The 20,574-nt window shown below is 38.9% G+C and overlaps 2 protein-coding genes across 2 annotated transcripts; one reads left to right on the top strand and one right to left on the bottom strand.

Moving 5' to 3' along the window:
- Positions 1-340: 340 nt before the first annotated feature.
- On the bottom strand, positions 341-2,345 carry tmigd1 (transmembrane and immunoglobulin domain containing 1; the record flags this gene model as incomplete). The annotated part of the gene is made up of 5 exons (XM_079171303.1): positions 341-461; positions 564-667; positions 760-1,047; positions 1,824-2,114; positions 2,282-2,345. The coding sequence occupies 5 exons, from the start codon at positions 2,343-2,345 to the stop codon at positions 450-452; spliced, it is 759 nt and encodes a 252-aa protein (XP_079027429.1). The 3' UTR covers positions 341-449.
- A 5,067-nt stretch (positions 2,346-7,412) lies between these two features.
- slc47a1 (solute carrier family 47 member 1) lies at positions 7,413-18,886 on the top strand (the record flags this gene model as incomplete). Its single annotated transcript, XM_079171476.1, has 17 exons — positions 7,413-7,628; positions 8,696-8,797; positions 10,372-10,440; positions 10,562-10,710; positions 10,911-10,953; positions 11,240-11,284; positions 12,226-12,323; positions 12,858-12,955; positions 13,121-13,234; positions 13,869-13,936; positions 14,583-14,691; positions 15,004-15,079; positions 15,165-15,234; positions 15,344-15,476; positions 16,871-16,965; positions 17,344-17,448; positions 17,561-18,886. The coding sequence occupies 17 exons, from the start codon at positions 7,413-7,415 to the stop codon at positions 17,933-17,935; spliced, it is 1,965 nt and encodes a 654-aa protein (XP_079027602.1). The 3' UTR covers positions 17,936-18,886.
- Positions 18,887-20,574: the final 1,688 nt, after the last annotated feature.

Below are 20,574 nucleotides of genomic sequence, written 5' to 3'. Positions count from 1 at the left end.
CGCTATCACTTTCCCTTCAAGTCAAGTCTTTGTGTTACTATGCTGGCTGTACTTTAGCTTCATATTTAACGGACACATACTGTAAGAGAGTGCAATTGGTCTTCAAACACTCAGCATGAAAACAAATAAGTCAAACATTTCTCAAAATGACAAAATATTCCTTAACAAAATTGTCAAATATGATCAAATTGGTTCATGGGTAATCACAGTCTCCTGCACGCCAAAAACAACAACTACAAACTGAGTTGTGTTGTCTTCATGGATTTTCTGTGGTGAAGTAGGCTAGTGCCAACTCTTCCAATGAAAGCAGTCAACACTAGGTCCAAAAAGGTGCCTAAAAGTTGCCAATTGACGCCATACGCTAATTTGCATTGCTGACATCATCATCATCATCATCATCATCATCGTCATTTGCATCAAGCTTACTTGCAATGTCATCTGGGCACAACCTATTTGCAGCACTGTCAAAAGAGAAATAAAGCATTAGGAGGTTCATTTTGTAGCGAGTCAGGTTCAGTCTTGTGCTGTATAGTACAGTACGTGTTGTATGTTTTGTGTGTTACCTTTGTAATGGTGTTCCAGCGTGAAACAATAGCAAAAAGAGAGGTAAGGCACACCACCACTATCCCTGCAATCATGGGCATCAGTGGGAGCTTCATTGTCTTTCCTGCAGATGAGGAGGACGATGATCAACCCACTTTGTCATCACTCACTGATTCATCATTTTATGTGCTGATTACACTGATTGTATGAACTCACCTGTCACTGTGACACTGAATTGCTTGCTGTGTTCACCATATATAGGAGACTTTGTTGTGCACTGATACGTGCCTTCATGCAAGCTTTTCTCCACTCTGTTGGCGGTGAGCTTGCTTGTAAAGCCGTCATTGGTCAACGAGAAGCCACTTGCTACTAGATCCACTGCGCTTCCATTTAGTGTCCAAGACACGGATGAGACAGGTGGATTGGCCCAGACATCACACACCAGGACGAGCTCTGCCTCTTCTTCTACTGCAACTTCTTCTAACCCAGAGAGCTCTGGGTGATCTGAAAAGCAACGCCACCATATGTTAATCCTGTAGCCAGTGTGCTTCTAAGGACGGCGATGTCAGTCTGTTGGTGGGCCACTACTTTGGTCCGGACAGAAACGTCTCAACAAGTCTATTGTGATTGTTTTGTGCAGACATTAATGGGCCCCAGAAGATGTATTTTAAAAAAGGTCTCTTCTATACTTGAGATAGAGGACATGGTAAACATTATGTCTTTTAAACATCAGCGTGTTAGCTGATGTTAGCACTAAGCTCAAAGCACCATTGTGCCTTTAAGTTCAGACAGCCACACTGAAGGCTCCTTTAGGCTGTACTGAAGCGGTGCTAACATCAGCATGCTAACATGCTCACATGACAAAGCGTACATGCTGATCTTTAGGGGGTGACATGTTCACCATCTTAGTCAGGCATGTTAGCATGCGTGCTAAACCAAAACAAAATGTAGAGCTGAGGCGGATGGAAATGTAATTTTGTTTGCACAGAGTTTGTCATAAACCAAAATATTGGACAAAGTGAAATCTTGACTGGATGGTGGCATGAGAGGAAAAGTCAGGGGATCACCAAAGTCAGTGGGATTAATCCTCTGGAGACCATAAATATCTGTACACAATTTCACAAGAATCAAATCAACAGTTGTTGAGATAGTTCAGTGTTGACCAAAGTGGTGGACCGACACTGCCATCCAAAGTGTGTTTGAAAATAACCTAAAAGCTTAATATTGGTTATTAGTTACTATAATTAACATTATTCCAACATTTATTTGAAGGGACTCACATGTGACATTCAGGGTGACCGAGGCCGTAACTGTGGCATTTTTGCCCAGGTGGCAGGTGAAAGTGGCCCCATTGTCTTCATAGATGACGGGTGAAACACACACGCTGCTGCGATCCTTCTTATTTCCTTCTGTCAGACTGATGACAGCGCCATTCCTCAGCCAGACCAACTCTTCATCAACCAGAGCTTCATGGCCGCCGTCAGGCAGACAAACCAGAGACACAGTCTTCTCCAGTTCTGTCTGTATAACACCCTCGCTGTTGACGTCTGGGAAAGACTGGATCTTGACACCTTAGGAAAGGAAAGGGGGGGAAACAAGTTTAATGGATGGCTGAGTGAAGCAGTAAAAGCTTAGATTGCACAAAAGTGGAGAAAAAGAAACATCTTTTACTGGAATACTTTAACTGAAAGAGGCAAGTCAGTTCAATTCTTGGGACTTTCAAACCAGACAGGCTTACCAAATGTCTGGGTTGCACAGAGCAGGAGGAAAGGGAAAAGAAGTGGTCTGAACATCAACTTCATTTTTACTCTTTCTTGGATAAACCTGAAAGAGAGAGAAAGAGAAAGAGCATTCATACAGAGTTTATTTTACCAAAACGTCAGCACTTGCAACAGAAAATAATATAGATGTGTAGCAGTTAGAGACTCTAAATGTTGTTAACATTAATTAAATCTGTATAAAGTTTTTATACAACTTTGTGCTTCATTTCTCTATGCCTTCTGTTTTTTTTTTAAAGAACTATGAATTGTTGTTGAAAGGTACTTTACAAATAAACTTCCCTTGCCTGTTATTCTCTGTTGTTTTTCTCCACCTCGTTAGGCTACCAACATCTGTGACACAAACACATTCATTATTTGTGTTTTTACCCTCAGTATAAAGTTCCAATTTACTTCCTCTCTTTCAGACGATCTAAGTTTATTTGCAGGCCAAACCTATTAGACTAAAACAATCAAATTGTGGAACAAGCTTAGAATACTTCATCAAAGAATTTAAATGATTCATCAACATAATGGATTGTTTTGATCGATTTAGGAGTCAGGAAAAGTGTCTGCAAAAAACATTTTTTTTAAACATAACAAACCTGCCAACTCATAAATCTTTCTCATAGAGCTTATATAATTTGTGGTTTAAAATATTACATCCAAGCAGAATGTATGTAATATCATAATACGAGATTAAAGAAAATTTAACCAGAATATTGTTTCCAAGAAACCAAATTGTTGTTATATTCTCTTGAGCGTTTGTTTACGATTCTGAGGACTAAATATAGAAAAACCTGCCCGTCAGATCAGCTGTAAAATCATCCCTTTGGATAAGATTATTATGTAGATGTGGTTCATTTTTCCTATAAGGGACAGTTTAATACCTGAAGTTAATGGCAAAGTAATATGTGATTTCAGTTTGCTTAAAAATAAATAATAAGGGTTACTATTTCTTCCAGCAACACAGTACCAATGCTCTCTGCCTTTATACTTATAAAATAATACTAACTAATTAAAATACTTGTGAAATAAACTAAATAAAATGTAGCTCATATTTATAATAGCTCGAACATAAAAGATGCTCTTACCCGTCAATGATAATTTCCTATTTCTTGTCCGTGTTGTCTTCACGATGTTCCCTGTGTGTGAACATGAGAATGTAGAGGACGGCTCAAATCTCAAGTGGCTCTTATATACTTCTCCTGCTCAAAAGGACACTTTTATAACTTCCTTCACTGTTTCTCTATGACTTTCTCATCATTCTTCTTTCCTGTTCCTGCAAAAACCCTTTAAATCCGCCCACCCCTGATTTTTACTTTTTTATTGTTCACATACTTATAATGTGCAAACACAAGGACACTTTTTTATTGGCTTATAGTCATTACAATGGCACTAAAACTTCTAGGGTGTGGATCTCAGGATTAAAACACATTGTACAGTTTCTTTCATATTTGCTTATAGTAGTTAAAAGTTTTTAAAGCCCATAAGACATTGATAATGCTATGTTATAGTGTATTTGACAATTCTAGACCAATACATTTGTTGCTGAAGCAAGTCACTGTCTGTAAGTTGTTAATGTATTTAAACTTTATAGTATTCTATTTTCGTTTCATTGCATATTAACAGCAAAATCACATTATCTATATTTCCTAATGTCCCAACATGAGAAGAGAACATTGTTCAAGCTGTTTTGATCTACCTGGATGTGACAATGAAGTTTGGGGGATAATTTCCTTGTGCTGTGTGTATTGTGATGACAGAGACCAATGTAATGTGTGTATTCATATAAAAAATGGTAGTAAACAGCATCTTTGACATAAAAATATCCAGCGTACAAGAGCTTTAACATTTGTCCGTTTGAACAGCAGCAAACATGTCCGTCTCTCCTCTGATACTGTGATACAAGTTACCAGTGGTGAAAAGTAACTAAATACATGCACCAAGAACAGTACTTAAGCACAATTTTCAGGTACTCCTCAAAATAATTAAATGATATGCTGCTTAGTACTTTTTATGCTACTACCTGTAGTTCGTTTAAGGCCTTTACAAAAACATATGTGATAAAAGTACAAGTAAAAGTCTTGAATTAAAAGTGTTACTTAGAGTAATAATCTCAAAGATTTTCACTTAAATAACTGCCTGTTCAGTCACCATCTATTGCTGCATGAAGAAACACAATGATGACTGAGCCCTCAGTATTAAGCTAACTGAGGGTTCGGAGCAACATTCCCACGAAAAATCAAGTCAAGTCAAGATTATAGCTTTAAGTAAAAGTACAGAATTATCATCAGCAAACAGTATATACATATACGTATATATATAGTACCAAATATAAAAGCACTCATTATGTCAAATGGCTCCTTTCAGAGTGTTATATTATCATAGAATATTATATTATTCTCTAACAAATACAAATACATGTAAGAGCATTTAATGGAGCCAATTTCAGATACTTTGTATACAGGGTATATAGATAAATATACTACTGCATGGTAGGGCGGATACGCATATCATATGGTTTCCTTATGTAAAAAGTAACTAGTAACTATAAGTCTCAAATAAATGTAGTACAAAGTAATACATTTTCACCTGAAATGCAGCTGAAAGTATAAAGTAACATAGAATGGAAAAACACACGTAAAGTAAACATTTTGCATCCTGCCACTGCCAATTAAGTATTAGCCTTACCATTCAACAATAAAATGCTGCTTTCAAGTTGCAATAGCATTAGTAATAAATATTAAGACAGTATACCTCAGTCAGGGGTCATTATTCTGCATCAGTGCTTTTCATTCTAATACTTTAGTGCATTCTGCTGATAATGACCGTAGAACCTCACTTATCTGAGTTCAAAGAGAGTGAATATTGGACTTACATTAGCTCGGTGGATACAAACATGACTCCAAATGAATCATGCATGTTCGTTGCTCACAGAGCGCCAGCGTCATCATTTTCAATAAGTTGAAGACTGTTTTAGTTGTTAAGATACTACAAAACCGATCAGTGCATTTTTTTGTATACCAGTGCTCAAAATAGTCCAGAAAGTTAAACATTCTCCTTTGTATTTTTTGGTTTATGTATCACCTGTGAACAGATGGCACTTTATAAAATAAACCTGGCATTCTTTAATAGCATGGGACATTTACAATTTATTATTGTATTTTGTCAATTATTTATATTATTTTAAACCTTTTTCTAGATAGCTTTAGTTAACCAAACTAGATTTCTCCATGGGGTAGAAATGCTGTAGTTCAATTTCTTCCTGTTTGAAGTAATTGATAGCCTGCAAAGTTATGCTTTCAACGCAGCTTCCCCAACAGTAAGCTATAGCTTATCTTTGCTGTGTTTTCATGCTATATGACCTGGACTTCGTCCGCGTACTTACTAAGGCCCAGTGTGTTCATGATGTTTCCAGCAGCCCTCCCTCTCTTACCCACTAGAGAGAGGCACTGACCAGCTGGAAAGGTTTCTTCAGCTGCAAGTAGGAGACTTTTGAATAAAAAATCTTGTTTTAGTCACGCCGTTTGCAAACCTTCTACCTCACTGCTTCTTCACTTCTGCATTTGCAGTTGATATAATTTATTTTAAATCACTATGAACACATACTAAACAATAATTACATTTACGAAGAACAGCTGTGAATAAATAGCTGGAAGATAGTCTTTCCATTGAACTTTGGCTGAGCTTCATTTATCATTTACTTTAGGCTTCTTAAAGTGGTAAACCTGAATCTTCTAAACCCCTTTTTCAGTCTGACAGCTTCGACTTGCTCTCAAAAAAAAGAAAAAATAAGAAAGAAAATAAATCCCTCTTGTGATTTTCACTGAGCATAAAAAGTGTCATTTGTATTAGTCATGCCACCCTCAAACTTCCAACTTCTTTGCCCATGTATTTGCATTTGATGTAGTGAATTTCAATGCGTTATAAGCTGTGGACTTTTTATTAGCAGCACATGATATTCTGTAAAAAATCCTTATCTGTATGGTCAGATCAAAGATCAAAGGTTTGTAGCAATTGCAACATACGGAAGGGTGAAGTATGTGCTCCTTATGTAAAGTTGCAAAATTGACTACCTAGTAACCTATATCACATGCGGGGATCTCTTGTTTCTCACCACACACACACACACGCACACACACACACACACACGCACACACACACACACACACACACACACACACACACACACACACACACACACACGTTTTCAGCTGTAATGTGTAAGACAGTAGCTGTGCTTGTGACCTCTATTGGCCATGCTGTTTTCACAAATGATGCATATCAATAGTGCCCCTCCTGAGACTGTCTTTTCTGAGCAGCCAAAGATAAATATCAGTGATTTAATTTCTACTGTCGCTAAGTCCCAGTCATTTTAAGTTGAAGATACCTGTAGATATTGGTGAACAAGTGTTTCAGTTGCAGAGCTCTGTCAAGTTAATATCGATTAGAACAGGTTTGTTTCCACGTGTGACTGTGTTTGTGTATTTGACAAGAACATGAGGAGGCCAACCCCAGGGGTAAAGTCAGTGGTCAAAGTACAGAGGCCGATAAGATCAGTTGTTAATACATTTACACACACACAAACATAAACAACATGGCTGATCAATCAATGCTTGCAGAGTTTATGCCATCAGAGCTCTCTGTGTTCGCTGTGCAAACAGGCATTCTTCATTAGATTACTACTGAGCCCTGTAAGACCACACACACACACACACACACACACACACACACACACACACACACACACACACACACACACACACACACACACACAAACACACACACACACACGTTAACTCACTCACTGTAAATTCACTACAAATACAAATGCTCACACACTGTATTCCCACCCATTCAGCAGCCCTGCTTTGACCTTTCTACTCCCTCTCTTGCTCTGTTTTCTTCTCCTCCCATCATTCTCTCACCTCTCTCCTCCTCCAAACCACATTACTTAATCAATAACTTTAAAGAAGTGCATGTGTTGTATTTCTAAAGCCAGATAGGCCTTCTGCCTCTCTCCTCGCTCTCTCTTTCCCCACTCCCTCTCTCCCTCCCTCCTTTGCCCCTTTGCTTTTCTCACTTCTCTTCTTTGTGTTCTGTGTTTGAATGGAGAAGCTGGGTTCCCCGGACCCAGCACACCCTTCGCCGGGTGCAGGGCCCGTTGACGGGGTTTCTGTTGCTCAGAGGGCAAAAGCTGAGGGAGACGACGCAGCGGTGGCAGCAGTCAGCTCCAAACTTTTTCGATGTGCGTGTGTGAGACGTTGGCTACCGCTGGCCTACAGAGAGGAACTCTACCAAGTCTTACGGCTCACAGGTCCACTGGTGAGTAGGGGAAAGTTGAAGTGAGGGGGATTGGTATGTCAGGGTTTCTCAACGAATTGTAACTGAAGGCCAACTTCTGATTGTTAAAAAAAAATCTGAAGTAATAAATGAGAGCAAAAAACCTGACATGATAAAAAAGGAGAAAAACTGGGATATAAATATGTGTTATGCCTCTGTCAGCTGTAATGTAATGACCAACATTAATATTCTGCTTACCCTTCCCTTAATATATTCGTGGTCGAGTTTTTACAAGAGCAGGGTTGTCTCCCACATTACTTTTTCAAGAAGAAAAACGATCCATTTTGTGTCACTTGCATCCCACATGTTTGTCTCTACCTGATGATGTGCCGTGATTGGTTTGGTGATAATATACAGTATATATTCTTTACATGTAAAAATACATACTGGTCAGATTTGTTACACATAATAGAACAGATGTTCAGGAAAGTGGGGCTGGTCGCTGCCAGAGGCCCCGCTGGAGTCTGAGATGAAGGAGTTTCTGGTGAACCTGCACGATTTCATCGGATTTCGCGTCAAATCTGACCTGGTGGCGCCGATGACAAGCACTTAAGAATAACCAATAAACATGATACATTTTATAAAAGAAAATTATGTTTGTTTTAATTACTATGTTTTTTCCTTGAGCATGTATAGATCTAGGTATAATAACTTTTTTATATGACACACCATTGGACCTTAGCCCAGTGGTTGAGATTAGATGGTTATCATATTCATAAAGCGCGCCGACTGTTATGCATCCAGCTCCTATATTCAGTGTGTGCAGTTACTGTTAAATGTGCACTGCTACAGAGTACAATCAAACGCAACACCAGTCCTAAAACATATTTACAATACGCAAATTAATTGACATGGTGCCTATAGTGTATCCGGGTGTGAACCTGTCTGAGCTTTTTGATTTCACAACGCCACTGTCTAACATCAAAATGATTTGCTGAGTCGCATAATCTGTTTGAGCCCAGCTAATAGCAATCATTTATTTCATCAGTTCCACCTGATCAATGACGGGCTGTTTGGAAATCTAATTTGTAATTTGTTTGTTTCTACAGCTGCTGTCTCGGATTCTGTACTTCCTCATGCCATGTGTTACCAGTATATTCTGTGGTCACATTGGCAATGCAGAACTGGCTGGATACGCACTGGCCTCAGCGGTACTATTTTTACTCCTATATTATTATTACTTACTGTACTAATTCTACTGTTGCTCCTACTGACAGTATTTTTCTCTAATCACATTCAGAATATCAAAAATATTTTCCGTGTGTGATGCTAATTTTGTGTACCTTTAAACACCAATACTGCCAAAGAGACTTGGCAATACTGTGACATTATATTCCAAAAAGGTACAGAAAGACAAATATATTCACATCAGCACCTGCCATGTCACGTGGACAACCCATACGGAAGGAACTGCTAAGACGTTAAAGAGTTGTTCTGCAGTCAACGGCACAAACAGAAAGAATTTAGACAGACCAAAGAGAGGAGAAGCAATAACAAATTGACAAGCATAGTTTAAATCAAACATGTAATGGAATTAAAATGTACATAGTCAACGAGAACAATAATGTAACATTATCTCCCCAGTTTCAAGCTACATATCGATAGAGTAGCCAAAACTCAAGGAAAAGTACTGTTACTTTGTAAAAAACAAACAAAAAAACCTCAAGTTGAAAAAAAGAGGTCTTCAAAATAAATACTTGAGTAAGAGTACAAAAAAAACCATTGACTTTGCGACGCGGGAACAGGTAGTACAAAAATACTTACTTTTACCCTTACGGAAAGTTTATTCAAAAAGAAAACTAACAAAAAAGTAAGCTGCAGAACAGCATCCGAGAGGTACTCAGCAGTGTGTGCACTGGTAGTCCTGTTAGATGTTCCCCAAACACACTGTCCAAAACAATAGCAGTGTGCAAACTGTTTCCACCCCACTGTGTCTCCGGCCGCAGGGGCTGGAGGTCAGCAATGCACTCAGCTGTGTTATCACTAGCGGCTGGTTAAGAGTAGTGAGTGAGGAGTCAGCAAGCAGTCAATGGCGGTAGAAAACAGGCAATAAAAGGTGTTTTGAAAAAGTGTGAGTCACTGCAGCCACGAGAGGTCCTTCAGCATGCAGCCATAACTGGCCACCCAAAATATTGTGCAACCGGCTGCAGCAGAAAGCCAGATTAGCCGTGGACAAACACAGAGGTGCTCACGCACACGACCGAACATAGAACCTCTCCCCAGTTTTACGCCTGGCGGAGATAAAAAGCCTCCTATTCCGTAAACTATTCAGCGACTCCTCGTGTGTCGTGGCTGGGGATATTGTCTAACTTATTTGCAAACAGTCCCTAATTTACATATCCTGCTAACAAAGCAACATGGAGACCCATTGGACATCTTTTTCTACAATATACACACACTTTTTTAAAATGTTGGTTTTCATTTAGGGAGGTGATTTCATTGAGATTGAGATCTCTTTTGAAAGAATTGAGAGCAAAAAGACAATTAATGAAGTCACACATGATTGATTCACATAGACAACATCAGCATTAGCTTGGTTGGCCATCTTGGGCTTCCATAACATCTGTCTCTCTTTGGCTTGCTAAATATTGAACTCTGGAGCTGAAATACAATAATGCACATATTGCTCAGAAAAACAAAAAAAGGACAATTAACAACAGACATTTGAACGGTAAAAATGTTTAAGTAAAGTCAAAACTCTGTTTTTTGATTTTCCACCTCTCAGCTGATTAACATAACCACAGCTGCAACAGGTTTTGGCCTCGCCCTGGCCTGTGACACACTCATTTCTCAGGTGAGCAAACCACACCAACTATTATAGGGTCCTACATTTGTATTGTGTGCTATCTACAGAAAGGTTTTCATTTTGAACCTAAACAGTTTCAGTTGTCTTTTGTCTCATTTGTGCTCTGCAGACATTCGGCGGTAAGAACATGAAACGTGTGGGAGTAATCCTCCAAAGGAGTTCATTGATCCTGCTGCTGTTTTGTCTGCCCTGTTGGGGTCTTCTCATCAACACTCACAACTTGCTGCTCATCTTGCACCAAGAGAAAGAGGTGGCGAGGTAAATTCACAGCTTATGAAACTGACTGTTATTAATACCTTGTATATTAGTGTGTTCTGCATTCTGATGCTCAGTTACACATCGTTTTGATACTACATTTACACATTTGCTAAAAGAGGGGCATGTCTGAGCAAAAAGTGAATTATTGTCTATGTATTTGCTCTACTAAATTAATGTTGCTCTGTTTGCCTCCCTTTCAGAATTGCCAATCTCTACGTGGTGGCATTTCTTCCAGCTGTTCCAGTAAGTGCATTAAACTGAAACAGTGAGGACTAAAACATTTACTTTATATGCAATATTCTGCAGGTATTAGCACATTAGGCTTTGTATTTAAAAAAACAGAAAGTTAGAGACAGTAGTATTCAACCATTTCAACAGATTATTAGCATGCATGTTAACTCATATGTTACAAATACAATAGTATTGACAGTTAAAAGCAGCAACAAAGTTGTGTTTGCGAATCCTGGTTGGTATCTGAAAGGTCCGTCAGTTTTATTCTTTAAAATGTCTCCTTTGTTACCCGCTACAGGCCATGTTCCTGCACCATCTGCAAGGTTCCTACCTACAAAACCAAGTAAGTTTACAATTGGAAACAGACGCACTTGTTTTGCACTGAATTTCAATGGGTGTCCTGCCTCAACAAATGGACTGCAATGTGTTTGTTTCCCCAAAACAAATTCAGGAAATGGTTGCACTTGAGTGGTTGAAAAAAAAGAGAGAGAATGACTTCATGAATGGATTTTAATGAATTGTGTTTACACAGAGAAGAACCGCGTCAGCAGTTTTGTCAGTCCATTATCAAGACGTGTGGTGAATCTTTTGCTTTTCTTTCGCCATGTGAGCAGATAAACGTACTGGCCCATTTGAGCAGACATTCACGGTTCTCAGATATTGCCTCCTAATGACCTCGATGGTAATCTGACTTTTCCTCTCTTGCCACCATGAAGTCGACGTTTGCGTTTCTTTGTGAAATGTCTCAACAACTGTTGAATGGATTGCTGTGAAATTTGGTTTAGACGTTCATGGCCCCCTCAGGATGAATTGTAATAACTGTGGTGATCCAGTAGGAAGTTTTCCTCTAGCACCACAATCAAGTCAGAATTTTAATTTGTCAATACTTTGGTTTATGGTAATAAAAATATATTAACATCCACATCAGCCTCAGCTCTATTTGGTGCGTAGTAGTGCTAATTAACACATGATAGCATGCTTACACTCTGCATGAAAATGGCGAGCATGGTAAACATTATCATTGCAAAACATATGCATTGTCACTGTGAGCTTGTTAGCATATTGACGTTAGCATTTATTTAAAAGCACTGCTCTGCCAAAGTATATCCCCACCAAGCTGCTAGCATGGTTGTAGTCTCTAAATTTTGTTATTAGAATGCCGTCTTCATCCTGAATTTGTTGTCTGTCTCAAACTTGCATGGATAATATTCATGCAGTTTGAATAGCAGCTGTACAAATTGGAAAGCTGATTGTGGATTACGTTTCTTTTTTTTTGTCTGCCAGGGGATCATTCTGCCTCAGTTGTACACAGCAGCAGCAGCAAACATTATTAATTTGGGGGCCAACTACGTCTTAATCTACAGCCTCGAGTTGGGAGTTGTGTAAGTGTGCCAACCTGCTTCTATTTAACTTTTTTTTTTATGGACTTTGTGTTGCTAGATATGGCTTCAAGACTCAAGGGCCCTGACCAATAAAATATACTAGTTAGCCGGGAGTTTGGAAAGAAGAGGACAGGAGGTCAGAGAGCTCATTATGCATTTTAATCTATCTAAGAATGATTAGATTTTTTGTTAGAACAAAGCCAGCAGTACACTGACGTTTATTATTTTTATACATTATTTAGAGAAGGAGGCAGTGAAGGAAAAGAAGAGAAAGCTCTGACAGGAGTTGATCCTGGTCCAGCTGGACAAACATTTGATTCAACTTAACCAATCAGGTCCCTGTGGTCAGGTCAGAGCCGTCCCTCTCTCCAAATTTTCAAGGCTTATTCTCAGAAGTGTGCTCAATCCACTATCTTTTTGCAGACCTCCTTTGACCCCTCAGTGTGCAGTCCTTTTTCGTATTTGCCTAGAGAGAGACAACGTCACTGGACTTCCCTTCAATATAAAATGATGTTCTATCATGTGTGTTTGCAGTGGATCAGCAATAGCTAACAGCCTCTCTCAGATCGCCATCTGCCTGCTGCTGTATGGCTACATCAGATGGAAGAAGCTCCATCAGCCGACATGGGGAGGTGAGTTATACACACAAATGGCAATATACTAAATCAGCATTTCTTCTACACATCTGGGTGAAAAGGCAAATGACGCACGTAAGCAGCTGTGTTTTTAAATCTGTCTTCAGAAATATGTCACCCCCTACTATTGAGTATAATCCTTCTGTGTTCAACTTTCTGCAGGCTGGTCCACTGACTGTCTGCAGGAGTGGGGCGCCTATATGTCGCTGGCTATTCCCAGTACATGCATGGTCTGCTTTGAATGGTGGCTATGGGAGATTGGCGGTTTCCTTGCTGGTCAGTGTTGCTTTTATTTAAACCCCTATTGAGCGGAGCTTGAAAAAGTCTAAGTAAGGCCAAATTTGAGCATGCGTTTGTCTTTTCTTTCTACAAACAAATACTTAAACTATTAGAATAATTGTAAAGAGCTAACTTTTGTTTGGTATTGTAAATTTACAAATTCTTGCCTAAGCAACAAATTATAACAAATTATTGAATTGATTTACTGTAAACTGGCTAAAGAGATAAATACACAAGTGTCCAATTTTGAATAAACAAACTTAAAACAAGGTGAAGCCATCAAAATGGTTTTCTTTTTAGCTTTAAGCTTCAAGGATACAACACAGGGCCTTCCCCATCCACAGTTACTATCTCACCATAACTTCACCTTATTTGGTCAAATAAAATGTGGGTGTTGGACATGGACACCTTTCCACCAGCAGTAAGAGAATAATCTAAAAGTACCATATATGTGACATGTCAAAAATAAATAAATCTGCAACACGACATCTTTTCTCTTTCTCATACATTTGACCTTTGTCAGATTAATAAACCAGCAGCAGGCTGTGTGCAGTTTACTGACAGTTTTTTGGTCAAACATAACAAGTTTCTTGTCTTTGTGAATGTCTGAATGTGACCTTTATCATATTAGGTGTGCTGGGAGAGGTGGATCTGGCTGCCCAGCATGTGTTGGTAGAAGTAGGAGCCATAATATTTATGGTATGCATCATCCAATGTGTTCACTGGAACATTTATGTACATATTATTATTTAACAATAATTCAACATATTGGGAAATGCCCCTATTTATGAGAAGGTTGATACTACTCTTTAAGTCTGTATGTCAAGTAAGGATCTAGATCAAGGTGGAGATTAGTTTAGCTTAGCATTAAGACTAAAAGTAGGGAAGAAACAGCTAGCCTGGCTCTATCCAAAATGTGTGTGTCTCTAAAATCATAATACAATTATTTGTCACTAAAATGTCTTTTAAAACCCTACAATTGCCCAGTATTCATTATTCAAACTGCAATACATTCATTCACAAATACGATTTTTCGCCATAAATGACCCCTCGATTGCAAACACGTGTTTCGCACACTGCAAATAACTAAGTAGTGAGTGTTTATTGTGCTGGTAGGTTTACTTTTGAACTTTGGAGAGAGGCAGGCTTACTGTTTTCCCCTGCTTCCTGTCTTTATACAAGGCTAAGCTAACTGCCTCCAGGCTACCGTGCTTTATTTCACACACAGTTGACACAAGGATATAGCCAATTTTTTATCAAACTCTCAGAATGAAAGTGAATAAGTGTATTCCCCAAAGCTGTGTAACTCATTGTAACATCAAAAAGTACCATGGGCTCCTTGCAGTTCCCTCTAGGTATCCAAGCAGCTGCCTGTGTGCGTGTTGGGAATGCTCTGGGGGCCGGGAACACTGCCAGGGCCATAGTCACCTGCAAAGTGGTGCTGGTTATGTCAGGTATGGATATACATACTTGTAAACACAAACATACATTATTATTATAATCTAAACCGTGCCCACTGAGAATTCTTGATTCTGATTGGTTGGCAGGTTTATTAATCCCTTCTAATACAGTATGATCGATTACATAGGTGTAATCAATGCAACACCGGAGTTTGTTTTTCTTGTTTAAAAACACACAAAAAAGATAAATATATGTGAGATCCATGCAACTTTAATTTCAAATGTGTTTGATATTTTGTGAATCTGGACAATCGCAGAAAATACATCTTGTCACATATAATCTTTTGTGTAATGTCTTCGCTATAGGACTGGTTGCGCTGTTCCAGGGTGCTTTCCTCGCTGGCTGTAAATCCACTGTTGGCTACATATTTACATCTGATGAGTGAGTTTTAGACCTACACACCTTCATTCATGCACCCCGTGACGGCAACTGTTTTATTTTGATGATTTTCTTTTACTGTCTGCAGAAAGATTGTGGAGATTGTCTCAAATACCCTGACAGTCAACACATTTACACAATTCTTTGATGCTCTTCTGGTACGTTATTACGGAACAGAATAAATGTTCTTCTTTTGTTTTACATGGAGCTCGTGTTGAAGAGTATACGTGCTTTTCTTCAATTGTTTCTATGCGTGTGTGTTTTCAGTGTGTCTGCTCAGGGATTCTTGTCGGATGTGGGATGCAGAAAATTGCTGCCGTGTCCAACCTGGTGGGTTACTACTGCATCGGTCTGCCACTGGGAATAGCTCTGATGTTTGCTGCCAAGCTCAGAATATTAGGTAATGGACCCATCCTATTCTATCTCTGATTGTTTCTGCAAACAAGTTATGCATTTGATCTTATAGTAACCTTTAATAGGGTCCCAGCATTGCAATCCAGTTGGAATCTAAGGACAGTTTACAGTAAATACTGAAAATCGATGCAGTACAACCACAAATGTCTTTATTCTTCTTCCTTGTCAAAAAACTGGTGCCTACATTCCCCATAATGCAACTTCACCAACTAGCCTTGAGTTCAGCATTTTGGCCGTGGCCATCTTGTTCTTTTTTTACACCCAAGGTGACAGGAGTTAAGTACAACCGAATGCTGACTAAGACATTTTTAGGCTAAAAAAACTTTACAGTTAACTCTCATGAACTGAAAACACACTGTGAAAGGGTTACAATTCTGATACGAAAACACGAACAACTCGGAGATCGGACAACGACGTGGTAGCAACCTGTCAATCACAAGGTAGCCACACCCTAAAGCATACCCTGCTTTATAATCTCTTTTACTCTAAATAGAATCACAATTTTCGAAAAATTAACATCATTCTGGATTGAAGAAGGCTTGAAACTAGCGTTTGAGACATGAGGATAATTTTCTTATAAACTTCTCTACAATCTGACTTCTTTTTGCAACCAGAGGAGTCGCCCCCTGATGGCTTTTAGAAAGAATCTAAGTTTAAGGCACTTCCACATTGGCTTCACTTTTCAGAACCGAAGGCCTGGCCCCAACAGATGCGGATTTAAAAGACATAATTTGAGGCAATTTATAAAGACATTGCACAGCTCCCTCTGGAGCCACAAAAGGCAGTGTAGAACTTTTTCAAGTAGTATTTCTCCTCAAGACCAGGAAACAGACTTTGATGCGTAGAATAAATGGTATTAAGTTGAGTTTTACCCATAGTAAAGTTGATGTAACCCGGCAGGTATCACAAACAACACTCTAATTTAGATTAACTTCAACTGGATGGTAGAAACCTTACCTTGTGCACATATAGACCACAAACTATTGTATTAATATGGTTCATAACATTTCACTGGAGTCCAGTGAATAATGCCTCTAGCAACCCTTCTGCTCTTTTTAGTCACTGTGCGGTCTTTAGTGAAATGTCTAGACAACTATCGAATGAATGGATTGCCATGAAATTTGGTACAAACACTCAAGTCCCCCTTAGGATGAAATGTAATAACTTTGGTGATCCCCTGACTTTTCATCTTGCACCATCATCAGGTCAAAATTTGAATTTGTTCAATGGCTGCTAGCGTAGCTGTATCTTTTTATTTTTGTCATAAATATTAAGCATATCATTTTTTTTCTTGTTGAACAATTTTCTTAGTATGTATAAAGTGAATACACTGTAGATCTTTCTTCATTGAATGCTTTTTTTTTGTCTGCCTCTGGTTAGGTTTTTGGATCGGTGTCTTTACATGTGTTTTCTTGGAGACGGGTTTCTTCCTCTTTCTAATCTTCAAACTCAACTGGAAGAAAGTCACATACAGGGTAGGATGCTCTTATCTTCTTTAAACCATGCATAGTAATTAAACTGTTCCAAAAAGGATTGAGGGCGAGAATTTGGATTAGCAAATGAAATTTATGGCAGCATTTTAAATCTTTGTTTTGTTTCAGTTTTCTTTTGATAGATTTTTTTTTGCATGGCTTTGCATGTTATCTCTCAACTCATTCATAATACACGGACAAACATAAATGTTAGTGCTGAACATTGCATACACACTCAAAATTGCCACAAATGAATGCATTTTAATAGAATTGAGTGTTGGTAAATGTGTGGATGACTGAATTGTCATTCAGGTTTTCTTTGTACCTGAATAAAAAAATAAAAGAATTGTGTCTCTCATGAACCTCACTCTGTGTTTTCAGGCTCAACTGCGAGCTGGAAAGAAAGTGGTGGTGATACCAAAGCGTCCTGCTAGTACAATGCTGAGTGAAGCGATGGTGCCTGACATCTCTGACTGCCTTGATACAGTAAGTGCATAGTTAATAGTGTGTAGTTAAATGGGGCTTTCTCCCATGTCTGTGTTTATCATACTGGGGCTACACACACATTGACTAACAGCAGCATCTTTGCACCCTGAAGGCCCAGTTGAACGGTGAGGAAGCTCCTAAAGCAGAGGGCTACAGTCCAGTCAACACCCAGGAGCAGGAGCTGAAAGTGGGTCACGAGGCTGAAGCCATCAACACAAATACGGGAAGAGCTGAGGGGGATACTGAAAGTATCAAAAAGGCTTCAAACACCAAAACTCCAGGGCTGCTTTCTGTCACTGAGCTGATCTTGCGCCGAGGACTCGTCTTCTTGGTTTCAGTTCTCATTTTAGCCATGGGTGTCGCTTTTCACATTGCTTACCCTGTACAGGAGCCCTCCGCCCAGAGCAGGGCCAACTTTACCCAGAACTGGACTAATGACTCTACTCCTACACCAATGGCTCCACAGGACCTGACCCCAAACATTTGAGCTATATTTGTTCTCTGAATGTAGACATGTAGCAGCTGAATGCAATTCTCACAAACTGACAACTTAGATCTCCGAGTGAGAAAAGTGTTGAATTTATAGTCTACTTGAATACCTTGTGTTGTTAATATATAAAACTACAGCCTGACATGGGATACTGGATTTACCTTGTGTGAAGAAAAATATGTCTCAGTGGTACACTGTTGAGTTAATCCACCAAAAATTGGAAGCAATATCAAATGAGACCGACACTGGCTGGATGAACAAAGGTCATATTTTAACCTGCTCGGCCCGAGATGCTAAACCGGGACGACAAGACACACAATAAATCCCTCACATCAAGAAACAGATGATTGATTTTTCCACTTTTCCTCATCTTGATATACATTTTGCCCTGTTACATCGTCTGACCTTTAATAATTTTCTCGTGTTTTAACTGTGAATGAATGATGAATATTACGCAAATTATTTTTTACTGTAGATTGATGGCCAAAATAATGTATGGCCATATGATGGTACCCTAATCAATAAAAATGACTAAAAGTAGCAATCAAACTAACCAAGCAAAAATATATTTCCCCAAGAAATGTATTAAAGTCTGAACTGCAGACTACAGACTTCTTCTTTACTCTTCTTCTTGAGTTTAGTTGAAGGGAAAAAATACAAACCATGTTGCCAATGATTGAAAAGTGACACCAATTGCTGAGGTCTGCAGTTGTAGCCACAGCATCCAATAGTGCTGAAGGGCACAACATGTTACTCTTGGTCCTGCTAGCATATAGATGTATTAGTAAATAACTGCTAATTTTGCTACTTTCACAAGGTGGTCTTATAAAAGAAAATGTCCACTTTTAGCCACATCCCTCTCAAAAAACGCCTAGATTTGAAAGGTAAGAAGCTAAGGAATATGAATCAATTGTAAATAAACATTTGTAATCACCATTCCAAAGTAAATAAAGATGCAGTTAAGAAAAAAAACAAGATTTTTTTCCTCTCTTAGAACATAATCTGAATCTCAACAGCAATATCACCATTGAAACAAGCTCTATGGATAACGATGCGACTGTCTTTTTCTCTTTAATACAACTGGAACTGTACATTTGATGAAAAGACATTATAATACACCATTTATGATACAATTTATAAAGTCACACGGTCTCAGTGTTTTGGCCATGATTACTGATTATATGTTGACTGTTTACTAGGAGAAATACACTATGTATTTCCATATAACTACAAATTATATAAATCCCCCAAAACTATTAAAATAGTAATAAACCCAATGACCAAAGAGCTCCATGCTATAAGACACATACATGTATAATGCAAAGGCACATTCCTCTTAATCTTCTGAATCAGTAGACTACAATATCAAACTTGTTGGTGTCATTGAGTTCTGTCACACAACATATATTATCTATACTAAGAGTTGTCATGTGTTGTAATGCATATTTGACACAAAGTTGCCACAAAAGATTACGACCTCAACAAAGGTAAAAAGACATCTATGATGGATTTAGGTTATACAACCAAGAAGTTAATATGAGATTTCTTAAGCCATTGTCACAAGTTCTTGTCTAATGATACTGACAGCAAATCTTTACACAGTCTCTTGTTAATGATGCCCCAGCGTGTTACTGATTGCACTCTCTGGAGGTGAGCGGGCCAAGATTACAGTCTCTGTGAGGAGCCTGTGACAATGTCTGCGCTGATGAGCAAGACTGACGCGCAGGCGTAACCATGTATGAATCAAGTCTGATTAACATGTTGAATAATGATAAATTAATATGAATATTTTTCATGGGACTGTTGCAAACATCAATCTGTTGCAAGCCAGTGCTGATGTCAGTTTGGAGAGAGCAGTGGCTTGAGAGTGCACTGGCTTCATACAGGCCAGAGTGGAGACTTTTATGGAAACCTCTAAGGTGAAAGTAGTCAAAATATAAAGTGGTTAGCCTGTACCCAAAAAAATCCTTTCCGGAGGGCCTGACTGAGCCTTAATACGAATACGCCTGGAATAAATAACTTTCACTTACAAAAGGTTGAAGAGGAGATGCACCATATTGTCCTTTTACTCTAATTTGCTTCTGTCCACTGCCTAATGCGGAACAACATGGTCTCATAGCAAGCAGTCTTGCACAGTATTATAATTTTGGGAAATAAGCTTATTTGTTTTCTGGCATAGAGTTAGATGAGAAGATTAAGTCTGTATAGAAAATACGAGGTTAGAGCCATTAAGCGGTTGCTCTACTAGTACGGACTAATCAAATTAGTGAGCTCTAGAGGTGCTGGCAGGTGTATTTTGTTACCTTTGGACAGAGCCAGGCGAGCCGTTTCTCCATGTTTCCAGCCTGTGTGCTAAGCTAACTGGTTCTAGCTGGAGCATTATAATTCACAGACATGAGTGGTATCAATCTTTTCATATTACTCAACTAAGCCTATTTCAATCAGGAGTGATGAGTGAATAAAGAAAAGATAATTGTTTATCATAACAGATGATGCACGATGATAAAGTCTTGACAGAAAGTCTTTGGCGCTTAGACTCTACAGGGAGATTTGTAATCGAGGGGCGTTGGCCCTGAGCAGCAGCAACATAAATCTCCCCCGTGGAGCCCAGACACTGGTGGGTGCCGATGATTCTG

This window comes from Pholis gunnellus (assembly GCF_910591455.1).
Source record: "Pholis gunnellus genome assembly, chromosome: 13".
Lineage (NCBI taxonomy): Eukaryota > Metazoa > Chordata > Actinopteri > Perciformes > Pholidae > Pholis > Pholis gunnellus.
This window is presented reverse-complemented; position numbering and strand designations above follow the sequence as displayed.